At 42.3% G+C, this 19,887-nt stretch overlaps 1 protein-coding gene across 2 annotated transcripts in view; it reads left to right on the forward strand.

Moving 5' to 3' along the window:
• Positions 1-5,640: 5,640 nt before the first annotated feature.
• The window catches only part of GPR180 (G protein-coupled receptor 180), a 39,876-nt gene continuing 25,629 nt past the window's right edge, over positions 5,641-19,887 (forward strand). The window contains exons 1-3 of one of the 2 annotated variants that reach the window (XM_075563534.1): positions 5,641-5,852; positions 10,688-10,846; positions 18,489-18,689. In XM_075563534.1, the coding sequence (XP_075419649.1) occupies positions 5,708-5,852; positions 10,688-10,846; positions 18,489-18,689 (505 nt within the window). In that variant the 5' untranslated portion in view covers positions 5,641-5,707. The remainder of the gene's footprint in view (positions 5,853-10,687; positions 10,847-18,488; positions 18,690-19,887) is intronic. The other variant, XM_075563535.1, reaches the window with a different exon arrangement.

Below are 19,887 nucleotides of genomic sequence, written 5' to 3' on the forward strand. Positions count from 1 at the left end.
GCCCGCGGCATCCGCGCACGCGCAGCTCCTTCCGGACGGTGCCAGGCTGGCGCCGAGAGAAGGCGGATTCGTTCTAACAGTACAGCCATCGCCAGAGATCAGGCACCCACTGAGAGTTCTCAGTTTTCTTGGGAAATGTGGAGACGGATTTGCAAGATGACCTTTACTATTCCTGCCGTCAATGCCGTTATTATTACAAAAAAACGCATGCTGCTTGCTATCATGGTAAAGGCATTCCCTAGTTCCTGCCTTTAGGCATTAATTGTTACCGTTTTGCTCACTGCCTCAGCCACCCTCTCCTAGTTCTTGACCTGAAATCTCCGGGCCGTCAGCCACGTCCTGGCCCGTCCTAGGGCCCGAGTGCCGCCCCCCCCCTCCGCGCCCCAAATGACTGCCGTTTCATTCCTGTCGAGTTCTTAGCTGGAATGCCCCTATAAGATTCCACCTTGGTCACCACAGTTAACTCAACTCCTGAGCCGCCGACCATTGTTCATTTTCCCTTGAAGTATTCACTATTTGCTTGGGTTATTTGTGATCTTTGAGGACAAGAAGTCTCTTTGCTTTACTTATTGTTAGTGGGGCCTTGGTGGTGTAGTGGTCGTGTGTTGGGTTGAGGTCCTCATGGTCAGCAGTTTAAAACCACCAGCACCTCTGTGGAGAGAAAACTGGCAGTAGACTGTGAGTGCATTTTTGTATTATTAAAATACACACACCCTTTCCCACAAAATTTATTGGTAAAACTTTAAGAAGAATGGTCATACCCAGTATATGTGGAAATGTAATTTTTTTAGTGGGGATGGGGACTGGCTCTGTGGTGGTATAAAGGCAGCAGTTTGAACTCACCAGCCTCTCCAGGAGACAGATAAGACTTTAGATTCCAGTAAAGATTGACAGTCTCGGAAACCCACAGGGCAGTTCTACTCTATCCTATAAGTTTGTGATGCTGTGGAATCAACTTGACTACAGTAAGGATTTTTTTCCATGTGGTAATGTAAGAATGGTCTTTAGATACAGTTCCTGGAAAAATTCCATTATCTTGTAATTCCATTTTTTCCACAAACTGTGAAGCTCCTCATATGTGAACTATTCAACAAATCCCAAGTTCCATGATGTATATTATTAAGTAGTTGCAGAGAAACACAGTATTCATTCCAGCATTGTTTATAACAATGAAAAACTGGATACAATCTAAATGACTCAAAAATGTGCTTATTAATGTGCTTATTATTAAGGCCTGTTCTATAGCCTTTGAAAGGATCAAGCCAACCTACAATGAGGATCAAGATACAATGGATTTAAATTATTTTTTTTGTGACCAAATTTCCCTATCTTTTAGGATCTCCAAAAGTTGAAACCCCCACCCCAACTTTACATACCTACTTACTAGCCTCACAAACACAGTGATAAGCTTAAGACACACCTCCATGGCCAGCTGAAGCCTCTTCCTGGGATTTGGGAGCGAACTCAAGTTCTCTGGCACAGTCTTGTTGTTCGTGAACTATGAGGCCTTTCAAATATGGAACTTTTTCATGGCCAACTTCTGTCTCTTCAGTGAGAGAAAAATAAAGTTGATCATAAAGAGAAGAAAGACAAGCAATAGGGAGAGGTTTCACCCAGTATTCAGGTTCAAGTTGTAGCTTTCTGCTAAGCCAATTGTATTACTCTTCTCCTTGGCTTACAAACACCACATAGATTTGTAAACACACGATTGACAAGGGTTATCTCTGTGTTTGGAGCCCTGGTGGCATGGTGGATTACATATTGAGTACTAGCAACAGGGTCAGCAGTTCAAATCCATAGCTACTCTGTAGGAGAAAGACCCTTTTACTCCTGGAAACCCATTCTACTCTGTCTTTTCCGGTGACCATGAGTCAGAATTGACTTGATGGCAGTGAGATTTTTGAATCACTTCTGTATTAGTATGAACAGGAAAAGGAGAAAAATGAAGCCTTTCATTTTTACTTTATACACTTTTTACTGAATTCTCCCTGTAGCATGTCTGAATTTTGTGATTTAAAAAGAACCAGTGCTATTTTTCAAAATTGTAAACTATTAGCACTTCATGTTTCTTCCTGGTCAACCAGAAATAGTGAAAATGCTTGGGTAGATGGTAAGATGTCTTTCCCCAAGATTTTTTTCCCCAAACTGGTGAGATATACCTATTGTGAAAACCATATGTAATAAAATATAATTGAATAAAATAAGCTATATACATCATTTATAAAATAATTTTGAGCTATCATAACAGCCGTTTCTGATTAATTGGAGCGAAAATGGGATATTCAGCTAAATACACACTTGCAAAGGATGTGCTAAGTGCTCTCTGTTAAGGGAGTAAGGGATATTGGTCTGGGTCAGGGTACACAGATTTGTGATTTAAGTTTGGGTCTTTAAAATACTTGAAGAAATAGGAGAATGTAGTGTTAACAAACCCAGGGACAAAGGACACCAATAAGTGATCCAAATCGGGGGTGAGGTGGGTGTAGGAGGTCTTGTAGGGCATGATCAAGGGTAATGTAACCTAGAGGAATTACTGAAACCCAAATGAAGGCTTAACATGATAGTGATACAAGAGGAAAGTAAAAGGAAATATAGGAAAGAGCTAGGAGGCAAAGGGTATTTATAGAGGTCTAAATAAAGGCATATACATAGGTAAATGCATTTACATATGAGGATGTGGAAATAGATCTATGTGCATATATGTATAGGTTTAGTATTAAGGTAGCAGATGGACATTCAAGTACTCCCTCAATGCAAGAATACTATGTTCTAGTAAACTACCATTCCACGATGCTCACCTTCCCAACACAATCACGGAAGACTAAGTGGGTGCATAAGCAGATGTGGTGAAGAAAGCTGATGGTGCCGGCTATCAAAAGATATAGCATCTGAGGTCTTAAAGACTTGCAGATAAATATTCGGCCATCTAGCTCAGAAGCAACAAAACCCACATGGAAGAAGCACACCAGCCTGCGTGATCACAAGGTGCCGAAGGGATCAGTTATCAGGTATCAAAGAACAAAAAACCATATCATTGTGTGCTCACCTCCCAGATATAATCACTGAAGACAAATGGGTGCACAAGCAGATGTGGTGAAGAAAGCTGATTGTGTCCGGCTATCAAAAGTTATAGCATCTGGGGTCCTAAAGGCTTGAAGGTAAACAAGCGGCTATCTAGCTCAGAAGCAACAAAGCCCACATGGAAGAAGCACCAGGCATCATCAGAACAAAAAATCATATCATTGTGAATGAGGGGAAATGCAGAGTGGGACCCAAGACACATCTGTAGGCAACTGGACATCCCCTTACAGAAGGGTGGTGGGAAGAGAGGAACCAGTCAGGGTGTAGTGTAGCAACAATGAAACATACAAATTTCCTCTAGTTCTTAAATGCTTCCCCTCCCCCCACTATCATGATCCCAATTCTACCTTACAAATCTGGCTAGACCAGAGGATATACACTGTTAGATAGGAACTGGAAACAGGGAATCCAGGGTGGATGATCCCTTCAGGACCAGTGGTGAGAGTGACGATACCAGGAGGGTGGAGGGAGGGTGGGTGGAAAGTGGGAACCGATTACAAGGATCTACATATAACCTCTTCCCTAGGGGATGGACAACAGAAAAGTGGGTGAAGGAAGATGTCGGACAGTGGAAGATATGACAAAATAATTTATAAATTATCAAGGGTTCATGAGGAAGGTGGGGAAATGAGGAGCTGATGCTAGGGGCTTAAGAGGAGAGCAAATGTTTTGAGAATGATGAGGGTAACGAACGTACAAATGTGCTTTACACAATTGATGTATGTATGGATTGTGATAAGAGTTGTATGAACCCTAATAAAATGATTTCAAACAAAGGAGAAAGAAAATACTAAGGAATGTGACTGGTAGAACACGTGAAGTATTCCTGTCAGGAGGAACTTCTAGTGCTTAGAGCCAGATTGAGGGCTTTGAATGTGCAGCTAACTGCAAGTGGTTGGATGAGGGTGGTACTTATAAGTTAAGAGGTAGACATTTGGAAAGGTAGAGACTTCCCCAGCCAAGTCTCAGTTCTGTCATAAAGACAATGCTATGCTTTGAGAGAGTTGTCAGCTACCATTGAGTTGGCAGCTCATGGCAACTCTATGCATAACAGAGTTAAATGCTTCCTGGCCCTGTACTATCTTCACAATCAGGTGCAAATGGGTCTATTATTCTTCACAGTATTTTTCAGTGACCAGTTTCCTTAAATTGATCAGAGTTTTCTTTCTAGTCTGTCTCATGGCAACCTAGGAGAGGAAATGCAGTTAAAGTGAATTCCCCCAAAATTTCCGCCTCTCAAAGTAACTCTGGTGGCACTGCCAGCCACAAGGTTTTCGGTTCAAACCCACCAGCAGCTCTGAGGGAGAAAGGTGAGGTTGTTTGTTCCTGTAAAGATTTACAAAGCCTGGGAATCTCTATATAAGGTTGCTATGAGTCAGAATAATCGATTCAATTACAAAGAGGCCCTGTTGGCATGATCTGGAAAGTTTGGGCTTGTTCCAGCATGGCCGGAAGTTCAAGTGCACCAGCTGTGCTGCTGGAGAAATATGAGGCTATCCACTCAAGTAAAGATTTACAGCCTCAGAAACCCTATATGGAAGTCATAGCAACCCCACGTGGTGTCTATGTAGGAATGGCAGTAAGTTACTCTAGAAACAAGAACCCTGGTGGTACTGTCAACAACAATTTCCAGCCTTAGAAACCCTAATGAGTTGTGTAGAGTCTACTGGATGGCAGTGGAAAGATAGACAATGGGTCATAGACAAATAGAACTAGTTGAGACTGGAGGAAGTTCTGCTGCCATCGGGACCCAGTGAGCAATGAGAAGCAGCTGCTGCCACAATGGCCAGAAGTGCAGATGGACGTTTAATTGAATTGATTGGATCTGGAGATGTGAAGGGGAGGAGACGCTATAATGATCCGTAAGACGGCAGGGACCTAGGAGAGGAAAATTGGTTGGCATGCCAAGAGAAGGCACGCTTTCAAGTTTGTCCAGATATAATTAACTCTCTATGAGAAGTAAACACAGAAGTGCAGGGTAGGCTATATAGTACCAGAGATAGGAAAGAAAGATAAGTGGAGATAGGGAAAGCGGGTAGCAAGTGAGAAGAATGGTGTTATATTAAGGGGATTACAACTAAAGTCACAAAACAAAAAACGTATATAAATCATTGAATGTGAAACTAGTTTGTTCTGCCCAAACTACAATAAACTGCTTTCTTAAAGATAAAAGAATACATTTCATGCTCTCGGAGGGCATGTCTTTCCTCCACTAAAATCGGTTCCAGACATGTTTGTTTCTTAATTCTTCCGGGAATTCCACACGCAAAGTACCACCCAAGAAGACAGCGCCTCCGCGCATGCGTAAGGGCACGCCAGACCAGAACGCAGCGGACTACAGATTTTTCCCGAAGCAGCTGCATCCTCATTCTCCATTCAAAAAAGGCGGGAACTAGCAGAAAAACCGGGGAATGATGGGACGCGCGGATCTGCACGTCCCGCCCCCACCAGCTTCTGGTTGGTCAGTATATTTGGCACGTGGAGCGATGGCTAATTTCATTGGCTGTCAATCTCTCCGTGACCGGGCCCCGCCCCTGAACCAGGCTCCGCCCCCTCCGCTGCCGACGTGGGGCCGGCGGCCCGAGGCGGTTGGGCCCGGGGTGTGGGTGCCGGGTGGAAGCCGGCCATGGGGGGGCTGCAGCTGCTGGCAGTGGCCCTTACGTGCTGCTGGTGGCCCCCGGGCGGCCAGGCGAAGACCGTGCGGGGCCATTTCAGCACAGCTGCGGCCCGAGACACTCGCGGGCAGAGCTTCGGTCACTTCGAGTTCCACGGTAGGTCTGCGGGCGGGGAGAGCGGGGGCGGCTCGTGGGCCTGTCCCAGATGCCGGCCGGGCCCCACCTCTCCGCCTCAGGTGGGACGACCGGACCCCGCGCCGCGACCTGCCCCGCCTCCCCGGCAGTCAGTCCTGCGGCCGCGGCCGGCGGAATCGCGGGACGCCAGTCTTGCCCGCCCGGGCGTTGCTGCTTCCCGCCCTGGACCTGCAGCGTGTCGGATGAGCGACGGTGTTGTTCTCTGACGGACGTTTTGCCCTCCGCCCTTCCCCACACACGCGCGTGCAAGAATGACTGCTCAGGACCCTTTTCGAGAGTCTTCTCCCAGTGACGTTTGCACAGCCCACGCCCAGACGGCCGGATATTACACGGTGACAGCTGCGTTACCTGTGAATTTAAGCCAAGGAATTTCGATTTCGTGTGTGTGTGTGTGTGTGTGTGTGTGTTTGTTTTACGAAACCAATTTCATAGAGACATAATAGAACATCTCATGATCTAGTTAGTATTGCTTTAGCAGTTGGTTACTAGCGGAGTTTATTTACTATGGTTCTTGGGGTCTAGAGTTAAGCTGACACAATGACAGTAATTCGTGTTCTTGTGTCACCCCCAGCCCTATTGAAATCCGAGTGACATTTGACTTTACCTTCTAGTCTTTCCCCAAGACCAGTCATGACTGCTTCAGTGAGTGAACTTGCCATTCATTCTAGTTGTGCTTCTTATTTTAGCATCCTCAAATTTTAAGTGGTTCTCTTGGTATGTCTTCCTGCCACTTTTTAGAAATACTGGGTTTCTAGTAATTTTTGCCTGTTGACATTAAGATCCTTGACTCATTTCATACAGTGTTTAGAATAAAAATAAGTAGCTGTGAAGCTCATAATAGAGAGAATTTTTAAGAGGAAGTGATAAAAACTTGAAGTCAATTAGGTTTGAAAAGGAATTTAAAGTATGGGGAGAGATTTTAGACTTGGTGCCTGATTCTGAAATTTCAGGCATTGAATTGATACCTGATTCGGAAAAAGCAGGGATTATTTAACTTTAACAATTTGAACTTTTAAAAATAAAAGATAACCCAGTTTTCATACTTCAGTAAGAAATACATCTTGGGAAGTGAAGAGGATACCATCCGCAATGAGGGTTTTATTTATTTTTCTGATCACTTTGCACATTCCTTACTTTCTGAACTGGCAGTGACTAGTGAGTATTGACTGCAACAGTAATGCCACTTGACTAGAGGGCATCATGAGGCAGTGCTGGGAAATCTGGTGCATGAGAGCTATGATAGTAATCACTCAAGACCAGCAGAGAAACTTATGACAACTTCAATATTTTTTTATGATAACCTAATAAACGTAGAGAAGACGCACATGTACTCAATCTAGACTTCTCCAGAATCATTGGGAGGCATGCATTCTGAGTGTGCATTAGTTAGGAGCTATATTCAGTGAATCCAGGTTCAGAAGATAACACCCCTGAAGGCAGAGATGCTTCCACTCTCTTACCCTCTCCGGAGCAATTCTGTATCATGCTAGAATAGCTGTTAGGACAGTCTTGGGCTCCTTTAGGAACTCAATGTGTTCCTTTGAAGTCTTTGAGTTTGGGGACCACAGAGAAGTGTAAAGGGACAAAATGAGGCTTAGAAGTAAGGGTAAGCTTATCCAACAAAATCCTTAGGTGACAGCCTTGCTACTTTCAAAGGCTGAGCGGTTACAGTGTTGTGAGGGAACTTCCTTCCCCCAACTTTGGCTGTTTTTTCACTCCTTGGAGATCTCAAAAGCAGACACCATAACCTTCTGTGGTGACCTCTCCCCTTAAATGTAACTGGCCCAGCAGATCCTCATGGAAACCACTCTTTAGATTGAACCTTTGGTGCAACTGTTGAGTAAGCATTGGACTGCTTACCAAGGACTTCAGATTGAAACCCACCAACCACTCCCTGGGTAAAGGGTGATAGCTTCATGGAGACTCAGAACAGCTCTACCCTGCCCCATAGGACCTCTGAGTCAGCATTGACTTGATGGCAGTAGAGGTGATGCCCTAGGGAGGTGATTGATAATGTTCTCTAAAATAAAATGACACTGAGAGCTCTAAGGTGGACTAGAGACATATAAGCCATGGATGTATAAATGGGTTTGGGGCTTACACAATTCCAGCCCCAATCAAAGAACAATTAGTTCTTATGACATGGCCCTGCTTGGTGCTCGACCTCATGAAGAGACACTGAGGATATGGGTACTGTAGCAAAGTGTGATGATGAAACTAGATGGTGCCTGGCTCTCAAAAAGAATAGAGTCTAGACAGCGGTTCTCAGCCTTCCTAATGCTGTGACCCTTTAACACAGTTCCTCATGTTGTGGTGACCCCCAAACATAAAATTATTTTCGTTGCCACTTCATAACTGTAATTTTGCTACTGTTATGAATCAGGTGACCCCTGTAAAAGGGTCATTTGACACCACCCCCCAAAGGGGTCGCAACCCACAGGTTGAGAACTGCTGGTCTAGGATCTTAACGACTTATTTTCAGACAAGCAGCCATCTAAGTGAGTTGTTAACTAGTTCCACATCGAAGAAGCACACCAGCCTCCAGATCTACAGGAAGGGATGGTATCGGAGCTTCAATTGTGAACACTTAGTTTGCAGAAGGTTATGGATGACAGTGCAAGCCGAAAATCCATTTGCAGGGCCCACACATGGATTAAGCCTCTAGCGCCATGGTTCTCAGCCTGTGGGTTGCGACCCCTTTGGGGGGGTCCAATGACCCTTTCAAAGGGGTCGCCTGATTTGTAACTGTAGCAAAATTACACTTATGATGTAGCAACAAAAATAATTCTATGGTTGGGGTCACCACAGCACGAGGAACTGTATTGAAGGGTCATGGCATTCCATTTGGAAGGTTGAGAACCACTGCTGTAGTGAGTACCCTCCCGTCTTAGTTGAGGGAGGTGGCTAGCCCTATTGTAGACAGCATTGGAAAGTCCATTATGGTAAGCATCGTTGGTCAAAATGTGCTATCTTGTCATTTGATCTCCCTTTTGACTCATTTTAAAGCTATTTAAAAAAAAAAAGTGAAGGGGAAGTCCACCTAGATCAAGCTCCCGGTGAATCCTCTCTGACCATGACCAGGGACGTGAATAGCCTTACTGTCTTGCAAATCAATTGGATAGTAGATTGTTGTAGTTGCAGGTAGGTTAAAATGTAGCACCCTATCGGTTGATCTCCCTTTTGACCCATTTACATTTGTTCTAGTTTTTAATATTTTCTGCTTTCTTTTCAATTGAGGTTTTTATTTTGCTATTCTTGTTTTTCTTTTCTTCATTTTTTGGTATGTTTTCCCATATATGAAATCCAGAATAGGTAAATCTATAGAAAGAATAAGTTGATCCATGATTTCTTGGGGGCACAGCAGGGGAGGTGGGGAGAAATGGGAAGCTAATAACAATGAGTATAAGAATGAAGGAAATAATCTAAAATTGCTGTGGTGATGATAGTGCCACTCTTCTTGATGTGATTGAACTATTGATTTGTGTGTTATATTTGAATTATATTCCAGTAAAACTATTGGGGGGGGGGATTAATAGCATCAGAAAACCTATGTAAAGGAATCGACTCAATGGTGGGAGGCTCATTTGGTTTTGGGAGGAGAGGAAGACAAACATATTACTGAGTGACCTTGTTTGTAGTATCCACTTGTTACAGAGAGATGTTTAAATGCGTTTTCTTTGGAATAAATAAAAGATGTACAAGCGGTCTTCAAAAAATTCATGGAAAAATCACATTATCACTCATTCCATTTTTTCGTGAACTTTTTGAAACCTCATGGAGAATCGAGAACCCTAGTAGCAATGTTTTCTGATTTACTCTTGTGTATTGTTCTGGTAATATTAAATTTAGTAGTATTAAATTTAGTAGTAGGTATACATGTTTACCCCTGAGCTCACCTATTTAGACTTGTTTTTGAAGCTGTCTACTCCTGTAAAGAGTAGAAACCTTGGAACCCCATGGGGCCAGGCGCGCCTTTTCTTATAGTGTCGCTGTGAATCAGAGCCAACTTAATTGCCCTGAGGCATTTTGTTTGTTTATGCTTATTTATAAATATTAGAAATATAATTGAATATGAGTAGCTATGTTGAATTAAAAAACAATACACGGAGGTAGGAAATTTCTATAGATCATGAACAAATGTTAGTGACATGCAAAGTAGTTGTAAAATGAGCCAAAAGTTGTGAAATGAGACAAGTTATTTTACAGTGTCTGTCCAGATATCATAGGTGCTGTTTAGTCAGTGCAATGTTACCAATTATCAACTGAGTTGCAAGGAAAAAACCACCTATTCATTTTGATGACTCGTTTGAGTAATCTTGCATATGAATGTGACTTTCATTCTGATGTGATTTCTCTATTTAAGTGAGCTTTAAGAAAAATTGTGCTTTTTAGACTCCCACTCTGATAAATATTGTTGTTAGGGACCATGTTTCATCGTGGTGCCATGCACAACTGAATGGAGCACTTCACAGTCCTGTGGCATGCTCACAATCATTGCTCTGTTGGAGCTTTGTAGTGCAGCCATTGTGTCAATCTATCAGTCTTCCTCATTGTCCGTCACCCTGTACATTACCAAGCACGTCTTCGTGATAGCAGGTATAGGGTACATGTTGTTGATAAATACCAAAACCACAGAACCCACTGCCAATGAGTTGGATACGACTTACAGCGAGCCTATGAGGCAGTCTGCCCCACACTTAACCCAGTGTGCTACTACAGATGCTGTAGAAATGTCTGCTATCCCAGTTCCGTCGGATACCAAGCTCATCTGTGTAATTTTTTGTTTTAATGTCAAGGTGACCATGCTCTTGTGTGTGTCAGAATCAGCAACATAGCTGCAGCTATTGGAAAAGACGCTAAACTCTACCTGTTTCCAGCCCAGGAATGGCTAAAGCTGCAGGAGAGGGGTCACGCGTATAGCTGTAGCGAAACGCTATCTAAAGCTCAATTGACAAGTGAGTATGCCCTTTTTCCTGGTATCATTAGACATGTTGTCTTTCTCCTGAATATTGAAATATAGTATTTACAAACAAGGATGTGATGGCACATAACATATACGCTTGATTTTTAAGGCCTAAAAGATAGAATCCTTTTTTTCTCCTGTATCATTCAATGTCCTTGGGGAAAATACTCAGATACTTTATAAAGGGATACTTTTCTTTATTCAGACTCTTGATGAGACACGTGATTTGTGTCAGCATGGCAGGTATGTTTTGATCCAGTGGCTATTGTGCTTGGGTGCCAACCTATAGCAACCTCACACCACGGAATACAACTGCACAGCCTTGTGCCATTCTCACAGATCTTCCTGTGCCTGAGCCCGTTAGTGCAGCCACTGGGTCTCGTTGAGGTCCTACCTCTTTTTCACCGCCCTTCCACGTTATAAAACAATGTCCTTCCCGAGGCACTGGTCTTCCCTGACAATAGCATGTCCAAAGTCTGTAAGATGAAGTCTTGCCTTCCTTGCCTCTAAGGAACACTGGCCGTATTACTTCCAATACAGATTGGTTTGCCCTTTTCGCAGTCCATGGTACATTCAGTATTCTTTTCCAGCACCACCATTCAGCTGTACCACTTTTCTTTCAGTTGGTTGTACTGGGGTGGCTTGCGTGTTGCTGTGATGCTGGAAGCTATGTCACTGCTGTTTCAAAGGCCAGCAGGGTCGCCCAAAGTGGACAGGTTGCAGCAGAGCTGCCAGACTAAGAACAGCCAATGAAGAAGGACTCTGCTCCCCAGTTCCGAGGAAGTAGCCGCTGAAAACCTTACGCGTAGCTTCAAAGCCTTGTCAAATACTGAAAGATCTGGGGGCAACTGTGCTAGTTACATAATCTGGTGTCAGTTTGAGAGGATTACGAGTGAAGGGGTGGAGTCTGGCTAATCAATCAAAATATAACCAATGAGGCCTCAGTGGGCATGGCCTTCTCCTGAGAATTCTGAGAACTCTTGTGTTTTCCTCCTTGGAGGTGGGAGACATTCTTCTCTCTGTGCGCTCACTCCCTTGGAGACTCTTTCTGCTCACTCCCTGCGAGACATGCCTGAGGAGAAGCCACATGGACCTACCCTGATGCAACCAGAACCCTGGACCTGGAGAAGCCACATAGAGACCCCAGCCAGCACTGAGATGCTTACAGCACCGCTGGATCCACAGGACTTCCAACCCACTGGCCTGTGATCCTTCTGCATTTGGATCATTGCATGTATTTTGTGAGTCTGAAGAGGACTTTATAGATTGGTATCAGACATATGGGCTAATATTGGACCTATGGATTTGGTCTGGACTGGACTGGGATGTTTTCTCAGTTTTCAACTGTTCTTGTATATAAAGCTCTTTCTTAAACACATATGAGTGTATCTATGAATTTGTTTCTGTAAGTCCACCCAGACTAACAGAGCAACATAGAGTAAATCCTAACATTTGTGGATTTCTTATTATCTTCTAGGTACTGAGCTTAGCACTAAACATTTATCATCTCAGCTAATTGAATAAATTAGCCTAAGTGACACTGGAGTGCAACATGTTATTAGAACATAAAACCTAGGGACTTGGTTAAATAACGTCATTTTGAAATGTACTACATTTATAAACAAACTCTGGGCTGGCCTTTAGAGAAGCTCTGCTCTTCTTATCCTTCCTTATCTAGTTGCTGAATCTTGAGCAAAGGTGTTTTCATTAACACTATCCAGGATGCTTTTTTTGTTTAAATACAGAAATGAAGAATATGTACAATTATACCCTTATTACGTGTTGGAAGTTATTTGATTGTGAAAGAGTTAGAAATTTGAGGCACTTCTGAGACAATAGTAGGTGTTATCTCTCTCGTCCACTTTCTCTATCTCATACCATGTACTATCTATGGATGGGTCTCGGATCTTGTGGTCTAGTCAAGTAAAGTACTCTCATTTATAAACATCCGGTTTGGATGTTAGCAGCCGTGTGGTCCCCTTGTTAGGCAGCTGGCCAGAATGGGTATAATAGAGGGCCTTACTACCATGGCGTGTCTGTTCAGATCAGCGATAACAGTGATGCTGCAGAGGTCTGAATCATTAAGCTCAGTTCTCCAAGAGACTCTCTCCCCAGCCTCAGCACTGAACTTAAAAACAGTGCAAACGCTTATTACTGGCTTTTCCTTTTGCCACCAGTTTCTTCATCTCGTCTTCCATGTATGTGTAGAATGTTTTTGACATTCCAAGTTCTTGTATTGCCCCACACTGAACTCACCATCTTCCCCATCCAAACCCGATCTTCCTTGTTTGAGGAACAAGCCCCAAACGACCGAGTCACTAGCTCTTCTTTCTGGACATTTCTGCTTCTCTTCCAGCCCCACACTAGTCCAATGCACCATAATCTGAGAGTCTCCTATCTGGTGATTTCCATTGCCACACTAGTTCCCCTCTGTAGCCAGAGTGGGCTTTCTGACCATCAGGCTTGACGCTTCCTTCACACTCTAAAGTACTTTTGTCAACTCCTGTTGCTCTTCAGACCAAGACTGGCCTCCATGACCTGATCAGCAACCAGCCTAGTGTGGTCCGTGTCTGCTCATCAAGCTTTATCTCATAGTGTCAGCTCCCCCCACGTCGTTTTATTGGAGTGCTCGTTTTATTTCAGGGGTACATTGGGTCTTTCCTCAGGCCTCTGTCAGGGCAGCCCGATGGCGGACTGCTTACGCATTGGGCTGCACGCCATGGTAGTTGCATGATCTGTGAGAATAAGGTGAACAGTTCTAAACCATCAGCCGCTCCTCTGGAGAAAGGACTTTCTACTCTCCTTAGCAGTTATGGTCCCAGATACTCGCTGGGGCAATTCTGCCCTGTCCTATGGGGTGGCTGTGAGTCAGCATCTGGATGCTGGGTGACAGTGAGTTCCGTTTTTGGTTTGGCTCTTTCTGCTGCTTCTCTTCCTCCCTGGCCTTTCTAAGTTAACACCTGAGTTTTGAGATTTTTAAGATCATTTTATTGGAGGCTACTGCAACTCTTATCACAATCTATCCATCCATCCATTGGGTCACGTGCATTTGTTGCCATCATTTTCAAAACATTTTCTTCCCACCTGAGCGCTTAGTATCAGCTTCTTGTTTTCCCCCCTCCCTCCTCCGCCTTCCCTCCCTCATGAACCCTTAATAATTGATAAATTATTATTTTTTCATGTCTTACACTGACTGATGTCTCCCTTCACCCACTTTTCTGTTGTCCAGCCCCCCCGGGAGGGGGTTATATGTAGATCATTGTATTTGGTTCCCCTTTTCACCCCCCACCTTCCCCTTACTCTCCTGCTATGGCTCCTCTCAATATTGGTCCTGAGGGCTTTATCTGTCCTGGATTCCCTGTGTTTCCAGCTCTTGTCTGTACCCTTGTACATGCTCTCGTCTAGCCGGAATTGCAAGGTAGAATTGGGTTCATAATAGTTGGGGAGGGAAGCATTAAAGAACTAAAGGAAAATTGTATGTTTCATCCGTGCTATACCGCACCCTGACTGACTCATCTCCTCGCGACCCTTCTGTAAGGGAATGCCCAATTGTCTCCAGCTGGGCTTTGGGGCTCCACTGTGCACTCCCCCCTATTCACAATGATCCCCCTCATTCACAATGATAGGATTTTTTGTTCTGGGTCTTTGATACCTGATCCTATCAATACCTCTTGATCACATAGGCTGAACACCTGAGTTTTATAGCCTGTTATTCACCTACATAGCACTGATAATAATTGTTGCTACTTTACATTTTATGGACGTGTTTCAAAGTCGGTCAGTGAGTACAGAAGCTCTCCTGTGGTGTTCATTCATTCATTCACAGCAAGGATCCATTCGGCAAGTTAAATGTTGTATCATGACACTGGTTCCAGTCCTACAGTATATGTCTGCCTTCCTCACTTCCACCATAGGTTTCCATGAACTCTGCACTTAAGTGGTTTCTCTTCTGTGCTAGGTACTGGTAATGTACCAGGGACCAAAGTACTTGGCACTCTCTCAGTCCTTAGGAACTTACAGACTATTAGAATGACAGGAATGAGTTGGACCAATATGAATAAATGTGAAATTGTTATTGTTTCATATACTGTGACTAGTAGTTACATGGATCTTTGAGAACAAGGACTTCCCTGGGGGATTCCCTAATGCTGGTTTTAAAAATTCACTAAGTTTCCATAGAATGATTTGACATAGAGCTTATTGTTTGGGGTAGGTACGTTGCTGTTTTTGTACTTTACATCCCAAAGTCCTCTTCTTTCTCCAGTAAAAACTTATCAGGGAGTTTAAAACTTTGAACTATAGGAACTGATTTTTTTTTCTTATATGGTCAACATAGATCGTATACTTGCAAGAACACAATTTTTAAAATCTGTCTTCCCCTTTCATTCATGGAACTTATGTCTGTAGGGAGACAGTGTGGATCCCCGCTTCCAACTGGACAGCAAAGAAGCTGGTCTTGTAAAGTCCTGTGGTTTTAATAATAGCTCTAGGGCGTCTTACCCACGAGACTAACGTAATCACCCCTGTTGCTGTTGTTTCTGTTTATATTTTCCTGTCTCTGTAGAGCGCCCAGGTGTTCTTTGAATGATGCCGTGGAAGATCAGGAGGTAGGAATTTTAGGACACGCGGTTGGGGAGCCTGAAACAAGTGAATACTCGTGATGCTCCATCACAGTCTTCCTTCAGGCCGTCTTCTTTTCAGAGCTTCCGTGTGTGAGCTGTCCTGTGCGTAGTATATTACTGTGGAGGAGTTGAGCTGTGCTCAATCAAAAAGCATATCCTTGCATTCACTACAGTCTAACAGTACTGTGTACTGTAAGCTAATACTTGGGAGAAAGTGCCTGTCCTGGACATTAACGAGAGTTCTCAGAATTAAAAGCCTCTCACCTACTTGGTATTGAGCTCATTGACTGTATCTGCCTTCAGTGTAAACCATGTGTGCCTCCATGAAAGGTAAAAGGACTAGTGGAATTGAAAATCCTGCGGTGTCGAACGTTGCTTGGTTTGGTCCTTCAGCTAATGTTTGAGAAGCTGTTTTCCACTTTTCTTTTGTTTCATTTCAATGATACTCTAGGTTTCTAAAAATTAAGCAAACAGCACATTTCAAAGTACTGAAAATGATGACTTTTTAAGTTTCTCAGTTCAGAGTAATTTGTCTTCACATTTCAAGAGCTAAATATAGTTGTGTATGTACAACATTTTCCATGCTGTTTGTTTTTTCCCCCGGCCCCCTCACCGCTCATGCTGTTTTTCTTACACTCAGGCATATGTTTTATTTTGAATGATTGTTTATGTAATAAATCACTTAAAGGTGTTAATATTTTATTTGTGTGTTTGGTTGATAATATTCATTACGATGTGATTGAGCAATTAGCCATTCAGCACCATTCTCCTTGAGTTTGCTTAATGTCTGAGGTGCTGATTACTCCCCACATAGACTGTGCCTGCTGTGTTGTGGTCTTTTGTTTCAAGAATAGTGAACACATGGTTTCCTCAAGAGGCTTGTTCCCCAAGCTTGCTGAAAAGGCAGTGAGACAAAAAGCAAAGGCCAGCATACTGTTAGGCAGCACACTTTGCTTTGGGTTTGATGCAAAGCCACATAATTTAAAATGAAACATCAAAAGCGTGTTGGTAGAAATAGATTAGTTCTTTTCTTTTCAATGGTTTTAGCTAAGGGAATAATTGCAAATGATAACAACAACCCAGTACAGCTTTTATATCATGAGGTTAAAATAATGTAATTGCAAGTCCACATTGTAAAAGCCTTATTTCTGAATCTTAAAAAAAAAAATACACTCATTTCATTTAAAAAGTCCTCAGACATTGAACAGAAACTAGCATCTTTGCTACATTTTTAGTAACAGACAGTAGACAAAAAGCAAAAGCAGACCCAGTACAAATGTCAGCGAATGTAAGCTATCCCAAAAAGGCAGTGCTGTGGTATTGTTACTAAACCTGTGTTGTCTACTGTGAGAATAAGTGATATTCCCATTTGGGAAGTTTCAGTCTTCAACTTTGGATCCTGACCAGAGAAATCTGTATGTTGACATAAACATGACCTTTCTCACATTATATTATGAACATTTCAAACATGCATAACAGCTGAAAGTATAGTGCAACTAACCTCTATTTCCTCTGCTGCTTAGATTTAGTCATTGTTAATATTTGATTACATTTGTTGATGTGTGTGTGTGTTCTTTATACTTGTAACTGGTTCCCATGAACACTGCACTCCTGTGGACCTTAGCACTCGTGTCTTAATAAGGACACTGTTCTGCATAGTCCTAGTAACATTACCACTAAGAAAATGAGCAGGAGGTTGCTGAGGAATGCAGATGCCTGAAGGTGACTGCCAGCTGAAAGACGGACAGTTCCACTCTGCTCAAAGGCTTGTCAGAGACCGTCTAGGGGCCTGAATCTGAAAGGTCAGAGCTTTAAGAAGACTGCGGATCACTTCATCTCCACTGCACATGGGGTCATTCTGAGTTGGAATCAACTGGATGGTGACTAACAGTAGACTGCACATAGTGTTTGGGGTGCTGCTTTCCTCCAACTTTATTAACAGTGCATGTGTCTTAGGTGAGACTCTTACTTTGAAATCTGGGAGGTATGTGAACCCTTACTCAATGTTCCTCAAAGGCAAGGATCTTGGTCTTTTGAATAGAACAATTCTTGGTTAGCTGAGACTTTTAACTTGCATCGCATGAAGTTTACCATAGTTTTATTACAGCCCCTCTCAAAGCATTTCCTGCTATTGTGACAGGATAACCATCTCCACATATTGCTATTTCCCCCAGAGAAAACAGAATTAACCTGGATTGAAAACAACGTATTGCATCATATATATATATATTTTTGAGGGTTAAAAAGAGATCTTTTTCTTTGGTTCCCAAGGACCAGTCCAGGGGCACTCACTCCAAGGTCAAGCATAATTTTATCTTAAAAGGAGAATTAAGATGTACTTAGCAGCTATGCTTTAATAGGTGTACTGTGGGGTGTAGGGATTAGCTCTTTCCTGTAGGTATAATCTTCATTTTACAGAGGGGAAACTGAGTGCCAATGTTCATGTTTCCTGCCCACGGGCATATAGTAGGTAACTGTTGGTGCCAGAATTCAAGCACAGATCTGTTTGATGCCAACTTCCATGAGATGTTTGTTTCATTACATTGTACCACCTTGTTTGGATCTGACACAATATAATCTTTCTTCTCTTTCTGTACTTTCTAAAGTTGTTCTACTTTTGGTGCCTTTTAAAGACTACCAACTTAACAGATTTTAAAAGATCTGCTGAAAGTATTTTTCAACTACAGCCATTGGATATATTGTTATGATTTTCTAATGATCCTTTACATTTTCAACTCAAATAGCTATGTTCCAAGATTATTCTAAACCTTGGAAACTTTGAAGTTATTTGAAATTTAAATTAGAATTTTAATGCTACGCTTTTAGTGATACTTTAGTTAAAGGCCCCACTCTCACTGGCGGCGTGATGCAGACCTTATCACGGGACTGTACTGGAAAGCCTAAGGCATTGAGAACGAAATGAAAGGATCTAGCTCCTGTAGTTCATGCGGCCGAGACAAGGAACACACTGGGAGACTTGCTTTGAAAGTGCTGTCTTCTTTTCCTTTAAAGTGAATCTGAATCAGACTGAGTATAATTTGACAGTGGCCCAGACTCCGTATCCGCAAGCCTGGCATGTGTTTTATGCAGACAAGTACACATGCAAAGACGACGCTGAGACTTCACAGGTGGAAGATATCCAATTTGAAATGATGCTACTCAATCCAGATGCCGAAGGGAATCCACTTGATCACTTCAGTGCTGGAGAATCTGGTAAGAAGAAATAGAGGTTTGTCAACATATGTTCTAAATACAGAAAATTACTATCAAACAGATTCTTTCATGTGTAAATGAATCTTCTAACATTTTAATAGCTATAATCTTTTATAGATAGCAATTGAATAGCTATATTATTAAAAAAACAGAACAAGAAATTTATACTGAATGAACTCAGTGGTATTAAAAAGAACCAAAAAGAAAACAGGACAATATACAAAAAAATCGTAACAGGTTGTTTCTTTATTCTAGGTGATAGAATCTTGGGTAATTTGTAATTTCTTGTACACCTTATAAATCTGTTAATTGTGTTTATGTTAACTACTTAGCATTTATTTTCAAAAAGAATAAAAATTGTGTTGAGCGATCAGAATTGGTAATTGAATAACCAAGTGAGATTACAAATTCAACTACCCTTTCCCTAGACTGTTTCCATCATTTGAGTTTACAGCCATTTTAGGAAGAATTAAAGTCCATCACGCTTTTACAAGTCAAATGTATACCCATAAAATAGTTCATCAAGATTGAAAGTGGACTTTGCATGCCCTAGTGAGTGAGTTTCCTTGTCCAAACAGTAATGAAGCACTTCTTTCTTATGATTGTGAGAAATATGCTATAATGTATCATAGCAGATCCATAAAGTAAAATATCAGAAGGGGAACTGAGATCTGTAGGCCATCCGTCAAAGAGAAGAGTTAGGACTGATCTCTTCATGAATTCATTACCCACTTGAAGAAACAATCTGTTTAGAGAAATTATCAATTCCATTGTATCTCATTGTCCATAAAGAAAGGTGGGTGCCAGTGAAGTGGGAGTGCGGCTCAATAGACTCGTGATTAGTTCGTCCAGTGTGTGGATTACCACAGCTGGAAAAGAGGCACAGAATGTGTGGTTTGGACAGAGGTCACACCTAATATATGAAGAATTAATTTGGGGGGATAGCCTCTTGTCTGAAAAAAATATATACAGAGTGATAGAGTAGGGGCTCAGCATTTTACCAATTCATTTAGCAAATTATTTAAAGAAAATGACCCATAGGTTACCTTCTGATATTTGTTTCTGAATACACATGAACTAAAAATCTCAATTGTGCATAATCATACTTTGGATCTCTGTAAAACATTCATTTATCTATGTAAAAGATGTTGACATACATTTTTTATATTATCAAAAGGCATCAGTGAAATCTAGGCTT

The sequence above is a fragment of the Tenrec ecaudatus genome, chromosome 11 (genome assembly GCF_050624435.1).
Source record: "Tenrec ecaudatus isolate mTenEca1 chromosome 11, mTenEca1.hap1, whole genome shotgun sequence".
Taxonomy (NCBI): domain Eukaryota; kingdom Metazoa; phylum Chordata; class Mammalia; order Afrosoricida; family Tenrecidae; genus Tenrec; species Tenrec ecaudatus.